A 22,390-nucleotide genomic window follows, 5' to 3' on the forward strand; every position below is an offset into this window, starting at 1 on the left:
TCTGTTTTGTCTCCAAGAACTGAAGGGATTGCGTTTTTTTAGGGTTAAATAGTCTCTTCTACTAAGATAGAAAAGTTTTAATAAACGAGACCGCAGCCCTCCAGTTTCTGCCTTCTCCCACTTTGTGGTGCTCCCAGGGACCTAGAAAAAAATATAGTTAGAATTCTTGGGAGCAACTCCACCAACTATCTATTTTCTCAATTACTCACTTATTCTCAAGGAGCAGCTGGGTAAATCTCCAATTGAGAAGCACTAATTTAATTTTTAACTCAAGAATTCTTTGCACTGGTCACTTTTAAAAGGGATACTGTCATGGGAAAAAAGACATATTGTCAATTTCCCAGCTGCCCCAAGTCATGTGACTTGTGCTCTGATAAACTTCAATCACTCTTTACTGCTGTACTGCAAGTTAGAGTGATATCAGCCCCCTCCCTTCCCCCCCCCCCCCCCAGCAGCCAAACACAAGATAACAGCTGCCTGGTAGATCTAAGAACAGCACTCAATAGTAAAAACCTAGGTCTCACTGAGACACATTCATTTACATTGAGATGGAAAAACAGCAGTCTGCCAGAAAGCATTTCTCTCCTAAAGTGCAGGCACAAGTCACATGACTGGGGGCAGCTGGGAAATTGACAAAATGTCTAGCCCCATGTCAGATTTCAAAATTGAATATAAAAAAATCTGTTTGCTCTTTTGAGAAATGGATTTTAGTGCAGAATTCTGCTGGAGAAGCACTATTAACTGATGTGTTTTGAAAAAAACATGTTTTCCGATGACAGGATCCCTTTAAATTTATTACATTAATTGCTGTGATAAACATGAATTAAAAGGTGTTTAATCAATTAATGCAGCCCAGGCACTTTATAAATTGATTGATCAACTGTAATTTATTAATCAATTGATCCAATATTAGGAATTCGTATAAATCAATTGTCTTACGCTTTAATACTAGAATAATTCATTGATAAAAAACACACAGAGCCGGTGTAGCGACAATCAATATTTTATTGGTTGTATTAAATTAAGCACAAGCACTTTATATTTATTTGTCACAAAGTGTGGGGCCAATATACTGGTGTTAACCAAGTGGTGAATGAATTGAGTGTAAGAAGCTAATTATTCAAGTTAATTGATACACTATCCAGAGAAGTGAGGGTTAATTTTAACCATTGAAGGCATTTTACAGTCATAAACAAGGTTCTTTCTCTTTTTTTAAAATAAGTTAACACTAGTGATGGGCGAATTTTGCTCCTTTGAACTGCTGCCCCCATAAATATACTCGATTAAAGTTACAAATAGTAGAAGGAGAATAAATAATTCATGTAACCAGCACCAATATGAGATACAATTAATACCACTTGCTCCAGTTCATGAAAATAGATTGGAAAATGGAAGAGAAAGAGAGGTGAAGTTATCCCAAAGTTTAACTACCTGTATTTTTTCTATCAAGGGACATCACAAAGAAAAGGCAGGCAGGATAACCATGACTGTGGTCTCGATAGTTAACACTAATCTAATAATAGGGTTTCACTAACTTTCTTTATTAAAGTGTCTCCTAAAACTACAGAACACACATGGATAAAAAGTTTAATTTATTTTAAAAAAGAGAAAAGAGAAAGAACCTTATCTAGTATAGGTCAATCTAAAAACAACTGGACTTGCTGAGTAATCAATGAAGACATTTCACTACTCATCCGAGCAGCTTCTTCAGTTCAACTGACTGGTGTGGGAAGTTTTCGGCATATAAACTGAAGAAGCTGCTCGGATGAGTAGTGAAACGTCTTCATTGATTACTCAGCAAGTCCAGTTGTTTTTAGATTGACCTATACTAGATATACCATGACCTGGATGAATGAAAATCTTCATAGTCATATCGAGAAAGAACCTTGTTTGTGACTGTAAAATGCCTTCAATGGTTAAAATTAACCCTCACTTCTCTGAATAGTGTATCAATTAACTTGAATAATTAGCTTCTTCCACTCAATTCATTCACCACTTGGTTAACACCAGTATATTGGCCCCACACTTTGTGACAAATAAATATAAAGTGCTTGTGCTTAATTTAATACAACCAATAAAATATTGATTGTCACTACACCGGCTCTGTGTGTTTTATATCAATTAATTATTCTAGTGTTAAAGCGTAAGACAATTGATTCATACGAATTCCTAATATTGGATCAATTGATTAATAAATTACAGTTAATCAATTTAAATTATAAAGTGCCTGTGCTGCATTGATTGATTAAACACCTTCATGCAGCTATAAAAATTACCGTAAGGAACCATTCTTTTGAGAAAGCTGTGGCGAAATGTGTGTTAGGGCGAGATACGACGCTTAATTCTTTTATCAATTATTTGACCTCTATTTGCACTCTTTTTGAAAAAAAAAAACAGGTATCTTCTCTACAACTTTATCTTGAATCTGTTTTGTCTCCAAGAACTGAAGGGATTGCGTTTTTTTAGGGTTAAATAGTCTCTTCTACTAAGATAGAAAAGTTTTAATAAACGAGACCGCAGCCCTCCAGTTTCTGCCTTCTCCCACTTTGTGGTGCTCCCAGGGACCTAGAAAAAAATATAGTTAGAATTCTTGGGAGCAACTCCACCAACTATCTATTTTCTCAATTACTCACTTATTCTCAAGGAGCAGCTGGGTAAATCTCCAATTGAGAAGCACTAATTTAATTTTTAACTCAAGAATTCTTTGCACTGGTCACTTTTAAAAGGGATACTGTCATGGGAAAAAAGACATATTGTCAATTTCCCAGCTGCCCCAAGTCATGTGACTTGTGCTCTGATAAACTTCAATCACTCTTTACTGCTGTACTGCAAGTTAGAGTGATATCAGCCCCCTCCCTCCCCCCCCCCCCCCCCAGCAGCCAAACACAAGATAACAGCTGCCTGGTTGATCTAAGAACAGCACTCAATAGTAAAAACCTAGGTCTCACTGAGACACATTCATTTACATTGAGATGGAAAAACAGCAGTCTGCCAGAAAGCATTTCTCTCCTAAAGTGCAGGCACAAGTCACATGACTGGGGGCAGCTGGGAAATTGACAAAATGTCTAGCCCCATGTCAGATTTCAAAATTGAATATAAAAAAATCTGTTTGCTCTTTTGAGAAATGGATTTTAGTGCAGAATTCTGCTGGAGAAGCACTATTAACTGATGTGTTTTGAAAAAAACATGTTTTCCGATGACAGGATCCCTTTAAATTTATTACATTAATTGCTGTGATAAACATGAATTAAAAGGTGTTTAATCAATTAATGCAGCCCAGGCACTTTATAAATTGATTGATCAACTGTAATTTATTAATCAATTGATCCAATATTAGGAATTCGTATAAATCAATTGTCTTACGCTTTAATACTAGAATAATTCATTGATAAAAAACACACAGAGCCGGTGTAGCGACAATCAATATTTTATTGGTTGTATTAAATTAAGCACAAGCACTTTATATTTATTTGTCACAAAGTGTGGGGCCAATATACTGGTGTTAACCAAGTGGTGAATGAATTGAGTGTAAGAAGCTAATTATTCAAGTTAATTGATACACTATCCAGAGAAGTGAGGGTTAATTTTAACCATTGAAGGCATTTTACAGTCATAAACAAGGTTCTTTCTCTTTTTTTAAAATAAGTTAACACTAGTGATGGGCGAATTTGCGCCGTTTCGATTCGCCGAAAAATTTGCGAATTTCGCGCGAAATTCGCGAAACGGCGAAAAATTCGCGAAACGGCGCCGTTTTTCGAAAAAAAATTTGACGCCAGCGAATTTTTTTTCCGCGAATTTTCGCGGGAGTTTCGCGAATTTATTCGCTGGCGGCGAATCGCGCAAATTCGCCGCGAATTCGCGTCTGGCGAATAAATTCGCCCATCACTAGTTAACACTAATCTATGAACCTGAAACCCCGGGCCAGTGCTCCTATCAGCAGAAAACTGCAACAGCCTGGGGTTATATCAGTGAGCACCACCGAGCGATATTCTTCAGTCTTCCTCTGTCTTGGCATGGCTGTGCATGCGCAGTAGAACGAAAAGTCGAACTTTAACTAAAAAGTCGGCTATTTCGTTCAACTACGCATGCGTCTGCCCCAGGAAATTTGAAGAAAGAAGAACCCGGAAGAGGATCGCTCCATGGTGCTTGCTGGAATAACCCCGGGCCAGTGCAGTTTTCTGCTGATAGGAGCACCAGTTTCAGGTAAGTAAATACAATCACTTGGGGGTGCCTAACATTTGGCACCACCAAGTGCAAGATGACTTTCCTTCTCCTTTAAACAAATTCATACTTTTGGTGTAATGAATGATATCTAAGGATGTATTGTGAATTGTGTTTAAAGGTGATGTATTTAATTAAAAGGGATGTTTGAATTGTACAACATATGGATGGGGTTAATGAATACACTGTTTGTGTTCTCCTGTTCAAATAGAATGGACATTTAAGTCTGATCTAGGTTCACTTATTATCTTCAGCTGTGGAAGGTAGGCGAGAGCCTCATCATGGGTGAATCTGAACAGAGAAGTTTGCACTCCCACATGCCAAAAGAAGATTGGGTATGCATCTGGCAGGGAGGGGGCCTTTTAGGGGGTCCGTGTGCACATCCTACACGCGGGCTCAATCAATAGTTTGGGAGCCCCCTTAAACATTGTGTATGCTAAACACTGTTTGCATAGTATAATTTAAAGGAAAACTATACCCCCCAAACAATGTAGGTCTCTATTAAAACAGCTCATGTGTAAAACCCTGCTTCATGTAAATGAACCATTATCATAATAATATACTTTTTTAGTAGTATGTGCCATTGGGTAATCATAAATAGAAAATTGCCATTTTAAAAAATAAGGGCCGCCCCCTGAGATCGTAAGATTCACTGTGTACACATACAAACCACATGTAAGGTCACATGAGCCAATTAACAGACAGAGTTCTGCCTTTTGCTTCCTCACTTCTTCCTGTTACAGTTAGTGTTGTAGTATTTCTGGTCAGGTGATCTCTGAGGCAGCACAGATAGAGTCACGAAATGGTGGTTCAAGGCAAGAGATGTAATAGGGCAATATTTATGTAAATATATATTTCAGTTTGGTAAGATTCTTTAATATGTCATTCAATTTGATATAAACTATCTGTTGCTTAAGTATTCATTGTGGGGGTATAGTTTTCCTTTAAAGTAAAATATTTTAATTGAAGGGAGGTCTTTCTATTTAAATATTGACGTGCTTTCCTCTATTGCATGTTTTACTTACAGATGTCCTTGTTTTCTTTACCAGTTAAAAAGAACATTATCTGGGAGGTTCTGTTTCACTTGGGACATAATCCCCTGTGTGAAAAATTGAGAAATATACATTTTAGGTCAGAATCCAAGGAACATTATATCCCAGCATGTTTTAGAAATTGACCCAAGGTAAAAACCATTCTAATCTGGACTCAGTCTTGTCAATTCAGCCTTTCCTATGCTTTATTAACATAATATTCAGCTTAGTTTTCACTATTCATAGGATGGATCTAGTTTATTGTTCCAATCCAATTCTGATAAACAGCTTTTTGTGTTGGCAAAATGCCAAATGGAAGCATTTGTAGGGGATACAATTTTGGGAATACCATTGATTTGATTAAATCTGCCCCATCTCTGTAGGAGAGTATGATGTTTCCACATATTAATATCATCTGCAAGTATAGTAGTGTGTCTTATATTAAAATCATGAAGCTTGTGATAGTTGTGGGGGATATGTACACCTAGGTATGCTATGTATGTATGTGTGTGTCTTTTTACATTTTTGTGGGTGGAGATTTAAGGGGTTATTTACTGGAATCCATGTGACTTTAGTGTACCAACCATAACCCAACCTGCAAACATGGCTGTCAGGGATAGGTGAGGGGCACTGTGGAGGCAGGGGCTGTAAGGGCAGGACACAGAGAGGAAAGGACAGGATCAGGATGAAGAGTTGATGACTGGAGTGGGGCGTTGTGGGCAAAACTGCAGTATCAGGAAGAGATTAGGATTAGTTAAAGAACACTGCAGGACAGGATGGAGTGGGCATAGAGAGAGGCTGGGTTTAAATAGGGCAGGGTCAGCCCTGATTGGCTGACCTCAAACCACCAATAAGGATGCTGGGACAAGTAGCAAATCCAGGTGCAAAGGAGATTGACACTTGCCGTCTGCTTTCATGGCACTGTGGTTAGGGAGAGCAGCAACAGGCAGTCCCAGGATTAAACCCCAGCAGAGCCTAACAACGGCAGACTTAATACTCAAAACATAACACCACTGGGGAATATTGGTTGCCCAAAACAAGAATGTACTGTGTTTCCCTGAAGGGGAGTGCCATGCAATTATGAGTGTTCCTTATTCATAAGCGGGAAGGTATTTGCTTTAGTTACCTAAACTTGATTGTACCATGGACTGTGTTAAGATATGTAAAGGTCTTCCCCAATCCGTTCTCTTTTTTTTTCCAGCTTTGAGAGAGTTTGTTAAATTTTCATAATTGACAATTCTAAAAAGATATATAGGCAGCTTTCACATTGTGCCCCCCCCCTTAAGTTAGTGCTGTTTCAAGATTTCCATGGTTAAGTTTAACCATTTAAAGTGAAATAATTTATTGTGTCCACAGCCTTACGCGTTTCTTGTTACAAAGACTTATTCATAGGTTTGTGTGCTATGACCATGAAAACTGAAAAAACACTATATAAATCGACTCAGATGAGTTCAGAATCCACATAGCTTGTGTAAATAAACTTTTATTATATCTCAATTGGCCTCCAGTAACTCACTTTCCCTGCCAGTTCCGACTAATCTTAGTTGTGACTCACTGCTAAATTAATAATTTACCACGATACATATTTGGGATTCATCAAAAACACAATCAGAAATAGTTAAAGGTGATTTTCACAAATTACTCTTTTACATTAATTTTTATTGACATTTGAGGAAAAAAAATGTGTAAATTTTATGATTATCATCATACCAAATTTCAGAATGTCACTTCACATTGACTTCTAGGCCATGTTGTTAAAGGAGAAGGAAACCCCCTGGGCGCAAAACCCCTCCCCTGTGTTGCTCCCTCCTCCCCCCTGGCCTACCTGTCCCCCTGGGCAAATGGCCCTAACTTGTTACTCACCCCTCTGCGCAGGTCCTGTCCATGGAGTTCACAGTCGCCATCTTCTCCCACGGGCATCTTCTTCCTGCTTCTTACCGGTTCGGATCTACTGCGCATGCGCCGAATGTCACGAAACCGGAGAACTTCGTGACATTCGGAGCATGCGCAGTAGATCCGTACCGGTAAATGTTCCTACTGCGCATGCGCCAGAAGACGCCGGTCAGAGCAGGAAGAAGATGGCGACTGTGAACTCCGTGGACAGGACCTGCGCAGAATGGTGAGTAACAAGTTAGGGGCATTTGCCCAGGGGGACAGGTAGGCCAGTAGGGAGGGGGGGCAACACGGGAGGGGGAGGGGTTTTGCACCCAGGGGGTTTCCTTCTCCTTTAAAGTGATAACGACACATTCCTATAAAAATCAATTCAGAAAATCTTATTTGACAGTTTATCACGTGAAAACTCTATGGGGAAAAATCTGAAACTGAATTTGGAGAAAAGTTTTTTCTCCTCAATTCAAATCTTGTCCATGACTTTTCACGTTATAAACCATGAGAACTTTTTCTCACTGAATTGAATCTGGACAATTATATGCTGTGTAAACATGTCCTGTTTTCCTCTATTCAGCTTGAATGGCTGCCCCATGACTACACAGAAGCATATTAATTAATATAAACTGTAGTAGCTTTAGTTTACATTATATTTAAATGGAAATGCTTTCATATCATGCCTACTGGGACTCCGCTATCACCCGTGCAGTAAAACATGTCAATAAATCAGATTTTTGCCTTAAAGTGGACCTGTCATCCAGACACAAAAATCTGTATAATAAAAGTCCTTTTCAAATTAAACATGAAATCCAATTTCTATTTTTTATTAAAGCATTCATAGCTGTTGTAAGCTCATTTAAAAATCTCAGCTGTCAATCAAATATTGAAATATATAGAGGCGGAGCAGACAATTACTTTCACTTTCCATTCAGCACTTCCTAGATGTCGCTGCTCTCCACACATTCCCCCGTTCTCTTTACCGTTTAAATGTGTAACCAGGGCAAGGAAATGGACATCAGGTCCCCCATACTGGTGCATAAACAAGATTCTGTGATGATGCAAGACTTGCCTTAATAAAACTGTCCACAAAATGGCTGCTTCCTGCTTGCTATAATTATGAATTCCCAGACTGAAGGAAACAAGATTCAAATAATTTATATAGTGTTATTAAAGTTAATTTTGCTTGACTAATGTGATAAAATAGGATTTGGAATGTTTTTCTTTGGGTGATGGGTCCCCTTTAATTCTTCTCCTTGCAACTGGCTGAAAAAACTAATAACTGGGTGGTTACTATAGGCCCAGGTGCAAATTAGCCCAGTGTTGGCAAACAAGCCAAGGAAACCATGCCTCTACTACTTATGCTTCCTTGTTTTAATTGGATTTTATAGACTTCAAAACATAATGCACAGCTGCTGTGCAATATTACTGAAATTTCTCCCCTCTACGCCTCAGGCAGCAGAAAGACCAGAATCACCCCTGTATAAAACCGTACCTTGTACTTGGTCCTAACTAAGATATAAATAATCATTAATCATAGCAAAACGATCAAATTGGTTTTAATTAATGTTTCAATTATTTTTAGTAGACAAAGTATGATTCAAATTACAAAAAGATCCCTTATCTGAAAAATCCAAGGTCCCCAGCATTCTGGATACCAAATGCCATACCATACTTTGTTTTTTAACTTCCGTGATGTCACACAGGTCATGAGGTATACATGGCATACGTCTTATCACTGACCTAATCAGCTTTCACTTATCCAGTAGGAAGCCCAGCATCTATTTTACAGAAACCCATTATCCATAAACTAAATACAACTGCCCATAGACGAGGGTGATTTTTTTTGTTTGGGAGGCTAAGTGTAATGTTACATCAACAGTTTCTTCACCAGTGATTTTCCACTGGTGGAGAAACATCTGATTCAGCACCATATTATGAGCATTGGGAAAAGTTGTAATTCCAGACCAGACAGGGTGGATTTTTGTCTAACAATGCACTACAATCTGAAATCTATACCATACATTGGCTGACTTAAAAGCTACTAATTGATGGACCCAGAGGCTACAAAGTTATTTTTCACTTGCATGGACGAAGCCCAGACTATTTTGAAAAAATTATGCATAGCACTCTCTTATTATCAAAATTATAGAAAAAGTTCATTTTATCCACATTAATAGAAATCAGGGCTAATGATTGGGTTGTTTAACATTAAACAATGCTTACTGGTCTACATTCACATAAAACACAAGGTATATGCTGTGTCATTTTTGGGAGATCTTGTATATAGAAAGTATATGCAGATATATTTTGGTCCCCTTGCAAAAAACAGTAGTGGCTTTTTACTGCAGTTTCAAAGTAATACAATATAATATTAGAAAAAAAAAACTTGCATTCACCCATCAACACAAAATTTGTGTCTTCGTGAAATGCATTAAAGGCATGTATGCTGCAGTCTAAGCTGTTATTTAAGGGAGCTCTCCAGTAAGAAAGAATGGCATATTTATTTGCTAGGCAGTTAAAGAAAAGTAACGTCAAAAAACAAGTGTTTTAAAGTAATGAAAATATAATGCAGTGTTGCCCTGCACTGGTAAAACAGCTGTGTTTGCTTAAGAAACACTACTATTGTTTATATAAATTAGCTGCTGTGTAGCAATGGGGGCAGCCATTCAAAGGAGAAAAGGCTCTGGTTACACAGCAGATAGCAGATATGCTCTGTAGAACATAATAGTGTTATCTTTTATCCATTAGTTAACCTGTGCCTTATAGTGGTTTTTCAATTTCCGCCATTGCTCCATAGCAGCTTGTTTATATGAACTATGGTGTTTCTGAAGCAAACAGATCAGTTTTACCAGTGCAACAGTACATGATATTTTCGTTTATTTAAAACACTTACATTTTTTGGTGTTACTGTTCCTTTATGGACACAAGGCCTATCACCAATATCCAATCACAATGGTTCCATTGAACTATTCAGGTTCAGAGGTGTGAAAGTAAGATCTAGTCGCAATGCTGCCATAATAACTGCATCACACCTTCACACTTTTTTCATTTTCAGCTAGCTCATACCCGAATAATTTAACGGAACTACCATTGTCCATTGATAGTATTTATTTTTTGTGGCAATAACTAAAACTACCTATGCAGCATGAGTTCAGATGCTATGTAAATATTAAACAATCCCCATATACTAGACAAACAGGTGGAGGATTAGCAGCTGCTTTTTGTCTCTTGGCTCTGATCCCCAGCACAAACAGGCATTTAACAGGGTTAAACTCAGTCACACCTATTTCCTAACTCTGCTTGGTATGCAGATCAGATCTTAAACTTTCCCATCTGAAATTTCATGAGATTTTCAGTGCCAAAATCTCATGATGACATCACTAGAGTCAACTGGTAGGGATATTTTTTTCTAAATACACTAGTCAGTAGCACCCGCCTTCCCCTCCCCCCCAGACAAGTTCAAAGAAATACAATGGTCAGTCAGAGGATTTTTCTTTTTTTTATCTTTTAATTTTTGAGGCAAATAGGTTTGGGGAGGCTTAGTCTCCCAAAGCCTTAATGAAAATCTTCTTATTACAATGTCATTTCCCATTTTAAACAAATAGTTCTTTATTTGTAACTGATTATTCCTATGGGAAAAAATACCTTGCATTTGATTTTAATGGAGCATTAATATGTTAAATGACAAAACAATTCTATTCAGTCTTTTTAATGTTTAAATGTCCTTAAATTGCCTTAAGGAATGGTGCTCCACATAATGGAAAGACCCCCTATCTGGAAAGTCCCAGGCATTCCAGATTATATATTCCATATATGTAATCTAGAAATACTGCAAAAAGACAATAGAAACAAATTTAATATATATGATGATTTTTATTATTAGTATGTATTATTAATATTTTTCTTAGTCTAATCTTGCTCTTCTGAACTTTTCATTTATTTACAGATACATCACAAACAAAAACTTTCCGGTTAACGTTATATCTGTTGGTTCAGCCACTCTTGGTGAAAATCAAAGGAAAGGCATGGGAAGACAATCTGAATCAAAGACTCAAAAGAAGAGAGAGAGAGAAAACATTTCTAAAGCAGTGTGTGCATTGCTGAATTCTGGGGGAGGCATAGTGTTGGTCAATATAAGTAATGAAGATTTTAGTTATAAGAAGCATTCTCTAGGACTGGACATTGAGAAAGATTTAAGTAGCCTTATTTTTAATTTACCACAAGCAGATTACTTTGATATTATTCAAATTAAAATGCATCTGTACATTTTTGTGAAAACTTGAAGTTCTAATAATCGGTTGCCAAGAATTTGTACTCTAAGTGTGGGTTTGTTTCATCGATCATTCACTTCAAAGAGAGCTGCAGATTCCCAGCAAGTGATGGATCTAATAGAGAAAAAATCAAAAAGGAAGAGAGTATGCTTCTCAAGATCTGATCTTGATAAAGAGAAATTGGATGCCTTGTGTGAAAGAGAGTATCTACATCTAGATGAAGATTTAGAATTGTCAGAATCGGATGTAGTTGAATTCAAGGATTTTTCCACTGGAAAAATAGAGACCAGATTAAAAGAAGTTATTCCAGAATACATTTCTATGTTCGGAAACTGTAAAGGAGGATATCTCATAATTGGTGTTCGTGATTGTGGAACAGTGAAAGGGTGTGGAAAAGAACTATCTAAATTAAAGATTGAAGATCTGGTCAAATCATCATGTGAAAAACTGAAGATGTACCACTTACATGATTGTTTCATGGAAAATGTATCTTACAGTATAGTGATTAAAGATGTTTATGATGATTCAAGGAAGTTTTCTGGCTACGTCCTTATTATAAGGGTTGAGCCATTTTGCTGCCTGCTTTTTGTTGATGATCCACAATCCTGGATAGTAGAAAGTTACAACCAAGACATTAACATTGATCAGATAAAAAGGCTGGAAACTCATGAATGGATACAAAGAATGCAGAAAGAAGTTATAGGTAATGGATTTTTCCTGTTTCACGTTGTTATTTAAAGACAGTGCAGCAAGTAGGTCAGTAAGCAGTGATTAATCACAAAAATAGCAGGCAGGAATGTACTTTCTGTAGTTTAAATTGTATATGATTTTGCTGACAACAAAAGATTTAATTATACATGAAATTAAACATAGGAAGCTTTTGGAACTCTGACTTTTGGCAGTTGACACAGTAGGAGCTGTTGGGTTGATCTGAAAGCTGTTATTCAGCTGGAGCACCAATACCAGGTGTCTCTGTCTGAAACAAAATGATGCAGGTAGCCAAATATACATGTTTTTTCTTACATTTTTAGTTTATTTTTTTGTTTTATAGACCCAAGATTGGAGCTACAGTTCTCAAAACTGAGCATTTCTGATCAATCTTCACATAGTAAACCAGTTTACAAAAGGGAAGGAGGGGAATCTTTGCTAGATATCCAGAAAAATCTTTTTGGAGGTATGTACTAAATTGTAATAATTGTTTTTGATCATTTGCTGTGCTATGACAGAACTAACTGACCAGGTTCAAGATGACAAACATTTGCCTGATATAATACCACATATAGGGCCAAATTAAACTTATGTTAAAAGCTTATCTCCTAATTCAGTTCAGATTTTCCAATAAAGCTAAATGCAATTAAATGGGAAAAACATATCTCACTACGGAAGTTTATGGGGAATAGACTGGAACTAAAAAAAAGCAAATAGGGAGACTCAACCCTATCAACACTGCACATAAAATCAAAAAGGTAAATCGGTGTCATAGAAAAGTACATTTATTGAACATACCCATGATCAAAACTCTCTAACCCGTAAAACTACTGCAGCATGGTAGGGAGGGGCCCGTCCATATTAAAATAGCAGTATTGAAACCTATTGTGCATCAGCGTATAACACAAATCATATAGATATATGCATCCATGTGAGTTATGCCTGCTGGGAATGTTACAATTATTATAGTGGCCACTGAATTTGCAAAATTTTATAATAAACAGCCAATAATTAGATTCCTTCATCAGCTCTCAGCAGCAGGTAAATGTAGTTTTCCGAATGGCCACTCCGCTTCAGTCAGATCAAACTGGTGGTGCATAACTTCCCAGTAGTGATGAGCAAAAATTTCTGCGAAAATGACACCCTTGGACTCCACTGGGTGAAAAAATTTTGCGCGTCCAAAATATTTGTTTCATGTCAAAAAAATGTTGTCGCCCATAGACTTTAATAGGCCATTTTCCCATGAAAAACATTACTTCATGGTCATAGTTCATGTGAGAACTTTTGGAGAAGATTCAGTTTGCGAAAGAAAACATTGGGATATATGTTTTTCTAATTTAATTACATCTAGGCCAATATGTTGTTAATTAGGAAGAAGCTATAAACTACCATAATTCTATGTCATTATTTTTAATATGTAACAATATTAATGATCATGATAATTACCATTTAATTACCTTACCAATTATATCATTGTAATCTGGTTCATAGGTTGTAATGGATCCATGTGTTACCTAATCCTGCACTCATTGAAAATATTTTAGCCACCACCTTTGCTCATGTTATTTAAGACTAGGTAGCAGTCGCTGAAAATCAGGGAACTGAAGTCTATCTTTGCTTGTGTAAATTCAGAACTGTAATTGGCTATTCCCCATCTACTGTGCTTCTGGCAGGGACAGTTAGGAAATGCCCACTCCTCATTTGAAACACAGACAGGGACTGCAGCAGATCTTTAGGGAGCTCCAATAAAGGGGAGATTTTCAAAGATGACCACTTTTACCACTTGATGACCACTTTTACCAAAAGTGAAACTTGCACTTTATATTATTCATTATTGCCTACAAGGAGTTTCAATTATGCCATACTGTATATCTACTTTAAAGGTAAGGTGTAAGCTCCAATCATTTGGGGTGCCCTAACAATGAACAAGGATTGTAATGGCCTGATACCCTGGACAGTGCTCCTGTGTGCATGTGAAGAAGAGTTAAAAGTCGGACTTTTAACAAAAAAGTTGGTTTTTTTGCTCTACTGCACATATGTCAGCTGCTGGATAATTACAATCCTTAAAGGGTGCCCTAACATTTGGCACCACCCATAGATTGGAGCTCTCCTAACTTTTTCGCTGCTAGCTGATTTGGCTGATTTGGTACTTTATTGCCAAAAATTATATATGGATCAGCACCTATGGCATTTTTTATTGCCATGACCATTTATGACCATATATATATATATATATATATTTGCATTCATTTCCTGATGTAATATTGTTGGAAAGACAATTATTGCATTGCAAATTCTAATTTAGCATAACACTTAAATAGGGTAGTGTACTCTCTGGTGGAAAAATTACTTACCGTATATACCCGAGTATAAGCCGAGTTTTTCAGCATCCAAAATGTGCTGAAAAAGTCTACCTCGGCTTATACTCGGGTCACCGGTAGCCGACCCGAGTAGTTGAGATTGCAGTCACTTTTAATCATTCCTATACCAACAGTACACTTGGGGAGAGACTGCAATATCCCACAATGCCCTCTGTTGGTTATATGAAAGAATAACAGTGCGCCCTCTGTTGGTTGTATGAAAGAATAACAGTGAGCCCTCTGTTGGTTATATGAAAGATTAACAGTGACTGCAAAATCACACAGCGCCATCTGTTGGTTGTATGAAAGAATAACAGTGACTGCAATATCACACAGCACCCTCTGTTGGTTATATGAAAGAATAACAGTGCGCCCTCTGTTGGTTATATGAAAGATTAACAGTGACTGCAATATCACACAGCGCCCTCTGTTGGTTATATGAAATAATAACAGTGACTGCAATATCACACAGCGTCATCTGTTGGTTGTATGAAAGAATAACAGTGCGCCCTCTGTTGGTTATATGAAAGATTAACAGTGACTGCAATATCACACAGCACCCTCTGTTGGTTATATGAAAGAATAACAGTGACTGCAATATCACACAGCACCCTCTGTTGGTTATATGAAAGAATAACAGTGCGCCCTCTGTTGGTCATATGAAAGAATAACAGTGACTGTAATATCACACAGCGCCCTCTGTTTGTTATATGAAAGATTAACAGTGACTGCAATATCACACAGCACCCTCTGTTGGTTATATGAAAGATTAACAGTGACTGCAATATCACACAGCACCCTCTGTTGGTTATGTCAAAGAATAACAGTGACTGCAATATCACACAGCACCCTCTGTTGGTTATATCAAAGAATAACAGTGACTGCAAGATCACACAGCGCCCTCTGTTGGTTATACGAAAGATTAACAGTGATGGCAATATCACACAGCACCCTCTGCACATGGTAGTGGGACAGTGGGACAATGCACACAGTAATCCGTTTGGCAATTCTCTGTCACCATCAAATTTGCAAAGAAGTCCGGTTGATCGATGGGGGGGTCGCTTTGGCGGAATGTGCGCTGCTGGGAGACCGGGCTGTAGTTGTGTCTAGGCTTATACTAGAGTCAATAAGTTTTCCCAGTTTTCGTAGGTAAAATTAGGTACCTCGGCTTATACTCGGGTCGGCTTATACTCGAGTATATACGGTATTCAAAAGTTGTATTATATACAGCAACTCATACAAAAGCAGGATATTATTTTCTATCTTCTATGATAATTCAAACAACATGAAATAATGGGTGAAAAATACATCCTCCAATATGGGCACATGTCCCCTAAAATTTTCCTTCAATTTACATATATTACTTAAATGTCTTATGATGGCTTTTTCAGGGTCATAGGAATCATGAATCTGACCAGCAGATAGGTCATTTAGTTCAAGGTGGTGGTATATTAACTCTCAATTCATCTACTGTACAAAATGACTAATCATATTTCTTTTGTAATATTATTAGGTAGAAGGCTTTCTCGATACAACATTATCTTCCATGGCACCCATGCAATATTAGTACTGTTTAGATTTAGCATTGCCCTTAGATCTTTCCCACTATGCCATCATGTTTTTGTGGAATTTTGGCTCAATTTAAATCTGAATAATAAATATACCACCTATCGGGTACCTTATTTCCAAAGTAGCTTTTACCACTCCCACCTATAGTCACCTAATATACCCTGCTGTTGCAAAATATTGGGTGGCCCACCCAATAGAATATCAAATGGAAAAAACCTGTGTTTTGCAGTAGGGACTAATTTGTCTTTTCAACCAGCCCACTGGCTTTAAAAAGAAAACCACCTGCTAAAACAGTTTATCAAAAGTATCTTGGTCACTATTGCATCTCAAAAAGTTTCTCTAAACAAACGCTTTAACACAGATGATGCACTGCTGCTTGTATTGGACTTGTATTGCTTTTGGACACTTCTCTCTATAAATAAACATTAAAGAAGGGGCGGGCTCCCATCGTGTAAAATTGTATCAGCACCTTAATTCAAAGAAAGAGTGTTCATAAGTAAAGTCTGTTAAATCTGTTTCCCAACGCGTTTTGTCGTGTCCCAAGGATGATGGTGTAGGGATGCACCGAATTCACTATTTGGCATTCAGCCGAATCCCCGAATCCTTTGTGAAAGATTTGGCCAAATACCAAACAGAACCTGAATCCTAATTTGCATATGCAAATTAGGGGCAGGAAAGGAAAAAATGGGAAAATGTTTTTTACTTCTTTGTTTTGTGATGAAAAGTAACATGATTTGACTTTCCGCCCCTAATTTACATATGCAAATTTGTTTCGGCCAGGCACAATGATTCCGCCAAACCCTAACCCTGCTGCTGAAAAAGGCCGAATCCTGGCCAAACCCGAATCCTTGATTCAGTGCATCCCTAATTATTTGTATCTATTATTGTAATGACCACCTGCTTTATTAACGCAGTGTTCTGCTGTACAGTGCTGCGTACATATAACAATAAAATTATACATACTTATAGTAGCATCATTTTAAACTGCTCCAACTGCACAGGTGAGAGTAAATGTTACCCTTTTTACTGTATTGACTTTTATTCATATTGTTCAAAACAATGTTACTAGACGGTATGGGTCAAATTCAAATCAATGTAAAAAGTTTATTTTAAGGTTTATCATTTAAAAATTTTGGGGCAATATTCAGTTAGAGGAGAAAAACATTTCTCCTATTTCAGCTGCAGTTTTTCCCAAAGACTTCAATAGAGTTTTCATATGATAAATATTTTTTCTCATTTAATTGTTTTTGGCTATATGGGATAATCTGGAATTGAATTGGCAGATGAGCATTCCTCATCAAATTGAATCTGTCCCTATGTGTTTGGGGAAATGCACTACAGTATAAGATATTTACCACGTGAGTATTAAAATGAAATCATTTTAATATATAACCTCCAAATTCGTAAAATGTGAGAATACTACCAATTTGATGCCAGCCTAAAGGTAAATGTGGGCAAGATTTGGAATGTAGGATTATTTGTTTTGTATACTCCTTTAACAATAATACAGTGGGCCAGAATACATTTTCTCAAATCTCACTGTTTATTTCATAAAAACAATCTAGTCTATGGGGAAAAATCTGGAACTTAATATTTAAGTTTGTTTTTTTTTCTCTTCAAATTGCATCTCACCCATGTGAAGCTTACATGTGAAAAACTATAAAATAAAATTTTCCCTGAACATATTCCATATCAATACTATCCTGCCCCCATTCCCCATCAGAAGGACCCTCCCCAAAGCTTTAAATGCCATCCACCTCCTCTATGACATCCTTATTTCCTCTTTCGATTGGAAGCAATATTTGCTTTTTAATCTTGGGGAAGCATTAGGTTGCCATAAATCCTGGGATCTTCAGCTTTGTTCTGCTGAAAAAGGTAGGACAATGCTCTTACTATATGCTTGATCCCACGTGCCTTCCTGGCTTGTCTTGACAGCATCCAGAGGCAAGTACTTGTCCCCCATCTGTGTGTTCTCCTGGCTTGCCAAAAAGTATCTGGTGGCTATGGTGTGTGTGACTCTGCACCCTTTGTATTTTTGTGAATGGGTGAGGGAGGTGAAAGTTAGCAGGCCTCAGTAAAGTATTTAGTAAGTGGCCTGAGTCTGGTGGCCTACAATTCCTTTTGTTTTGTTCCCCTGTGCTGGTAGATATTATTTGAATGAAATCAGAGCTCTAAGTCAACTGCCTCCCTCAAAAAGTCTTTCCTAAGGTTGTGTATTTAAAAATAATGGGCCTGGCAACCTGACCCCTTCAATCTTTAAATTTTGGACTGGCATGGTTTGCTATAGAGACGGAAGTTGTCTGATTGATATACAGGGCAGCCATCAGGGGGAAGAGTTGTAGGGGACCCCGAGGGTAAGAGGGGCCCGGCCACGCCGCACTTTCTTGATTACCCGGGCCCCCTGCTTTCTGAGAGCTGCTGACTTCGGGAAGGCAGGGTGGGAGCACAAGGGGAGGTATCTTCTGTCCATTACTTCCCCTTATTGGTCACTGAGTTTAAGTCCCGGTTGAGCTGCTCAGGGATTGGATAGCTGAGGTTTGAACTTCTCCTCCAGCTCATCCAATCACCATGCAGCTTTACCAGGACTTGAAATTCTGTGACCAATTTGGGGGACCAAATTTTTTTACATGGACGTTTAAGGGGGGCCCTGGCCACCAATTTTCTTATAACATAGGGGGGCCCAGGCCACCAATATTTTTTCCCCATGTGGGGTCCTAGCCACCAATATTTTTTAATGGGGGGCCCTGACCACAAATGTTTTTTTCAATGGGGGGGCCCTTACCACCAATATTTTTTTATTAACATGTGGGAACCATAGCCACCAATGTTTTTTTTTTAGTGTGTGGTGGGGGGTGGACCTGTGGGGTTGGGAGGGCAGACCTGTAGGTGGGGCTTGTGGTGGGTGCAGCCCAGGGGGCCCAGGAAATTTTTTTCGTATGGGGCCCTGTGATTTCTGATGGTGGCCCTGTATGATACATACCTGGGCATTTATTAGGTTTTTATTTATGGGTCTGGTTTTCCCCTGTCTCCACCTGAACTTACAGTGTGTAGCACCAGTCCTGTGTTATGGTTACCTGCAGACAGACCGGGTAATACATTGAACCTTTCAGTTGCTCTGCATTGTGTTCCAGAAGCTAGTGCACAGTTATATAATAATCTTTGATAACTTGCTAATGTGATACATAGAGCTAATAAAAAAGGGCGTTCGGTGTCGAGTGCAGTAGAAGAGGTGGTGAACTTACCCAAAAGGACAGGGGTCCAGGTGCTCAAGCCCCAGACCTTCAGCTCAGGGAGGCAAATATTGCGAATATATAAGGTATTAAGATATTAAGAACTGGCACATACCAGACCACACTCCGTAGACTGATTTAGTAAAAACATCACTGCAAAGCCTAATGTGATACATGCCTTAGTAGCTTCACCAAGAATTCTCTCCCTGAATCAGTCGTACTGGCTGATACATTAGATGACTTTAAGAAGGGGTTGAATGGCTTTTTAGTAAGAGAGGGAATACAGGGTTATGGAATTAGCTTATAGTACAAGTTGATCCAGGGACTGGTCCGATTGCCATCTTGAGTCAGGAAGGAATTTTTCACCTTCTGAGGCAAATTGGAGAGGCTTCAAATGGGGTTGCAGTTAGGCAGGTTATATGCAGACTTAAGGTTGTACTTGATGGACGTGTGTCTTTTTTTCACCCTAACTTACTATGTTACCTGGTCATAAGTATGTGTTCAGTTACACTCTGCTTGAGTTTTCCAGAGAATTGCTCCAGTCCTGGCTACTTGCTGCTAGATTGGGTAATGTGCCGAATCCCTTTCACTTCCTATGCAATGTGTTATAGCAGCTAGTGCAGAGTTATATGGCAACCTCTGAGAACTGAATGTACTCATGTGATCAGTTATACTCTACTGATTACTGGATCATGATGTTTGCTGCATTAGACATGAAATTGTTTGTGTCTGGTTAGTAGCAACCTGGCTTTATATGTTTTTTATGCACATAGGGCTAAACCACACAGATTTTGATCAGATTTTGTGGGTCAGTTTTTATCAGATCTTGCTATGCAACACAATAGCAAAGGATTGGTAGTATACTATGAAATCTGATCCCACACATACATCAGTTTTTATCTCATCAGATAAAGGTGGAGCATACTGCGTTCCCATCCGATGGGCACTTGTGTCAGATGCCAAATCTTCCCATTTTATTATGACCCACGCCACGAGACTGCATCCTACAAAATCTCCCATGCAGTTTAGCCCATATAGTTTGTAGTAGTAACCTTCCCGGCTAACTGGGGCATGCCAGAGCAACCTCTACTAAATGCTAATCATGTAATCACCAGGGGAGGTATGTTCTGTTTTTACTTGTTTCATTAGTGGTCCTCTTTTGAGCATGATTGAAGCTACAGCAAAATTAGTGGTTCACTATATCCTATTGTTGCTATGCGTTATAAGCTGTTACCAGTTCATGATTTTGTAGGCCTTTTGCAGTATGTATGGGCCTTGCGGTATGTATCTGTCGAGCTGTAATCCAGCTGCAGCTTTTATTGTGCCCTGTGGTCGGCAAGCTGGATATATCATGCTTTATAACGGCAGATGAAACAATGGGTTAGGGTGATATGCTGCAGTTGAACTGTAATGTCCCTGGACCTGTAGTAATTATTGGGCCCTGGTATAATCCAAGATATAAACCTTTCCTCTGAGTTTTTTTAGAGATTATAGAGTGTAGCACAGGGGTGCCCAGGATGTCTATCGCAGTAATGTCCCTGGTAGACCACGATCTGGGGCCCGGCGTCGGCAGTGACCGAGGGTGGGCGGGCAGTCTGGCTTGGCTGGGCTGAAGAAAAGTGCGGCACAAAGGGGAGGGAGGAAGGACGGGAGAGAAGAGCGGCACGAAGGGAAGAAGGATAGGGACAGAAGAGCGGCACGAAGGGCAGTTAGGGCAGGGACACAAGAACAGCTCGAAGGCAGGGACACAATCGCAGCACAGAGGAAAGGTGTGGAGGCGAGCTCAGCATGGAGGGAAGGTGGGAAACAAGCACAGCACAGAGGGAAGGTGAGAGACAAGCACAGCAGGGAGGGAAGGTGGGAGACAAGCACAGCATGGACGGAAGGTGGGAGACGAGCAGCACGGCGGGAAGGTGGGAGAAGAGCAGCACTGAGGGAAGGTGGGAGACAAGAGCAGCACAGAGGGAAGGTGGGAGACAAGAGCAGCACGATGGAAGAGAGAGAGGGTGGGCTGCAGGCATGGAGGGGAAGGACATGGGAGGGAAGGCTGAGAGCAGCAAGCACAGAGGTGAAGGGAGCGTGTTCAAACTTTCATAACCTGCCAAATTTTGTAAAATGAGCATGGTAATTAGGGGGCGTGGTCACAAAAATGGGCAGGGTCAAAAAATTGGTGCACGTTATCAAGGTAGATCATGGGGGGCCAGGCATCAAGAGTATATCCCAGTGTAACAAAGTCTGGGAACCCCCTGATCTAGCAATATGTTGATCTGAATATAGTTTTCTCTGAGCTGCAGAGAGTCACTACTCTACTATATGTCTTAAATTTAATCTATGTGCTAGGTCAGTCAGAATAAAAGTTATTTTGAGATGATTCAGGGGCTCCATGACAGATTTGAAGCAAGCCCTTCAGAGTGTTATGTTAATCTCTGCATGGCTAGGGTCTACCATAGCTCTTCTGTAAGGTGCCGTAACACTTGTTGGGGACAGGACTGCCATCAGAAATCGCAGGGCCCCATACAACAAAATTTCCTGGGCCCCCTGAGCTGTTCCCACTGCAAGCCCCACCTACAGGTCCGCCCTCCCCACCCCACAGATCCGCCCCCCCATCACACAGTAAAAAAAAAAATATATATTGGTGGCTAGGGTTCCCACATGTTAATAAAAAATAAAAAGATATTGGTCGTCAGGGCCCCTCATAAAAAAAACATTTGTGGCCAGGGCCCCCCCATTAAAAAATATTGGTGGCTAGGACCCCTTACCCCCCCCCCCCCATTATAAGAAAATTGGTGGCCAGGGCCCCTTAAAGTCCATGCCTTCCCAAAGTCGGCAGCTCTCAGAAAGATGGATGGCCCGGCTAATCAAGTAAGTGTGGCGCCCCTTATCATTGGTGTCAGGAGGCCTATCGGCTCCCAGAGGGAGTAGTCGGGATGAAGGAGGAAGCTTTGGGATAGAAGTCCAAGTACAAGGTACAGGCAAGGGTTCAAGAATGTAGCAAGGTCAAATTCCAGGCAGAAGTCTAAAGGCAGGCAGATAGTATCGAAGAAACAGTTCAGGCAAAGTCAAGTTCCAAAAAATCCAACAGTTAGCAGCAAAATAGCACCCAGGTACACTCA

At 39.2% G+C, this 22,390-nt stretch overlaps 1 protein-coding gene across 1 annotated transcript in view; it reads left to right on the forward strand.

The window, feature by feature from the left end:
- slfn13.L (schlafen family member 13 L homeolog) overlaps positions 1-22,390 on the forward strand; it is a 47,995-nt gene that overhangs the window by 16,505 nt on the left and 9,100 nt on the right. Inside the window, 2 exon segments of the mRNA NM_001091272.1 lie at positions 11,086-12,113; positions 12,462-12,584. Of these exon segments, the coding sequence (NP_001084741.1) occupies positions 11,086-12,113; positions 12,462-12,584 (1,151 nt within the window).

This window comes from Xenopus laevis, chromosome 2L (assembly GCF_017654675.1).
Source record: "Xenopus laevis strain J_2021 chromosome 2L, Xenopus_laevis_v10.1, whole genome shotgun sequence".
NCBI classification, from domain to species: Eukaryota; Metazoa; Chordata; class Amphibia; order Anura; family Pipidae; genus Xenopus; species Xenopus laevis.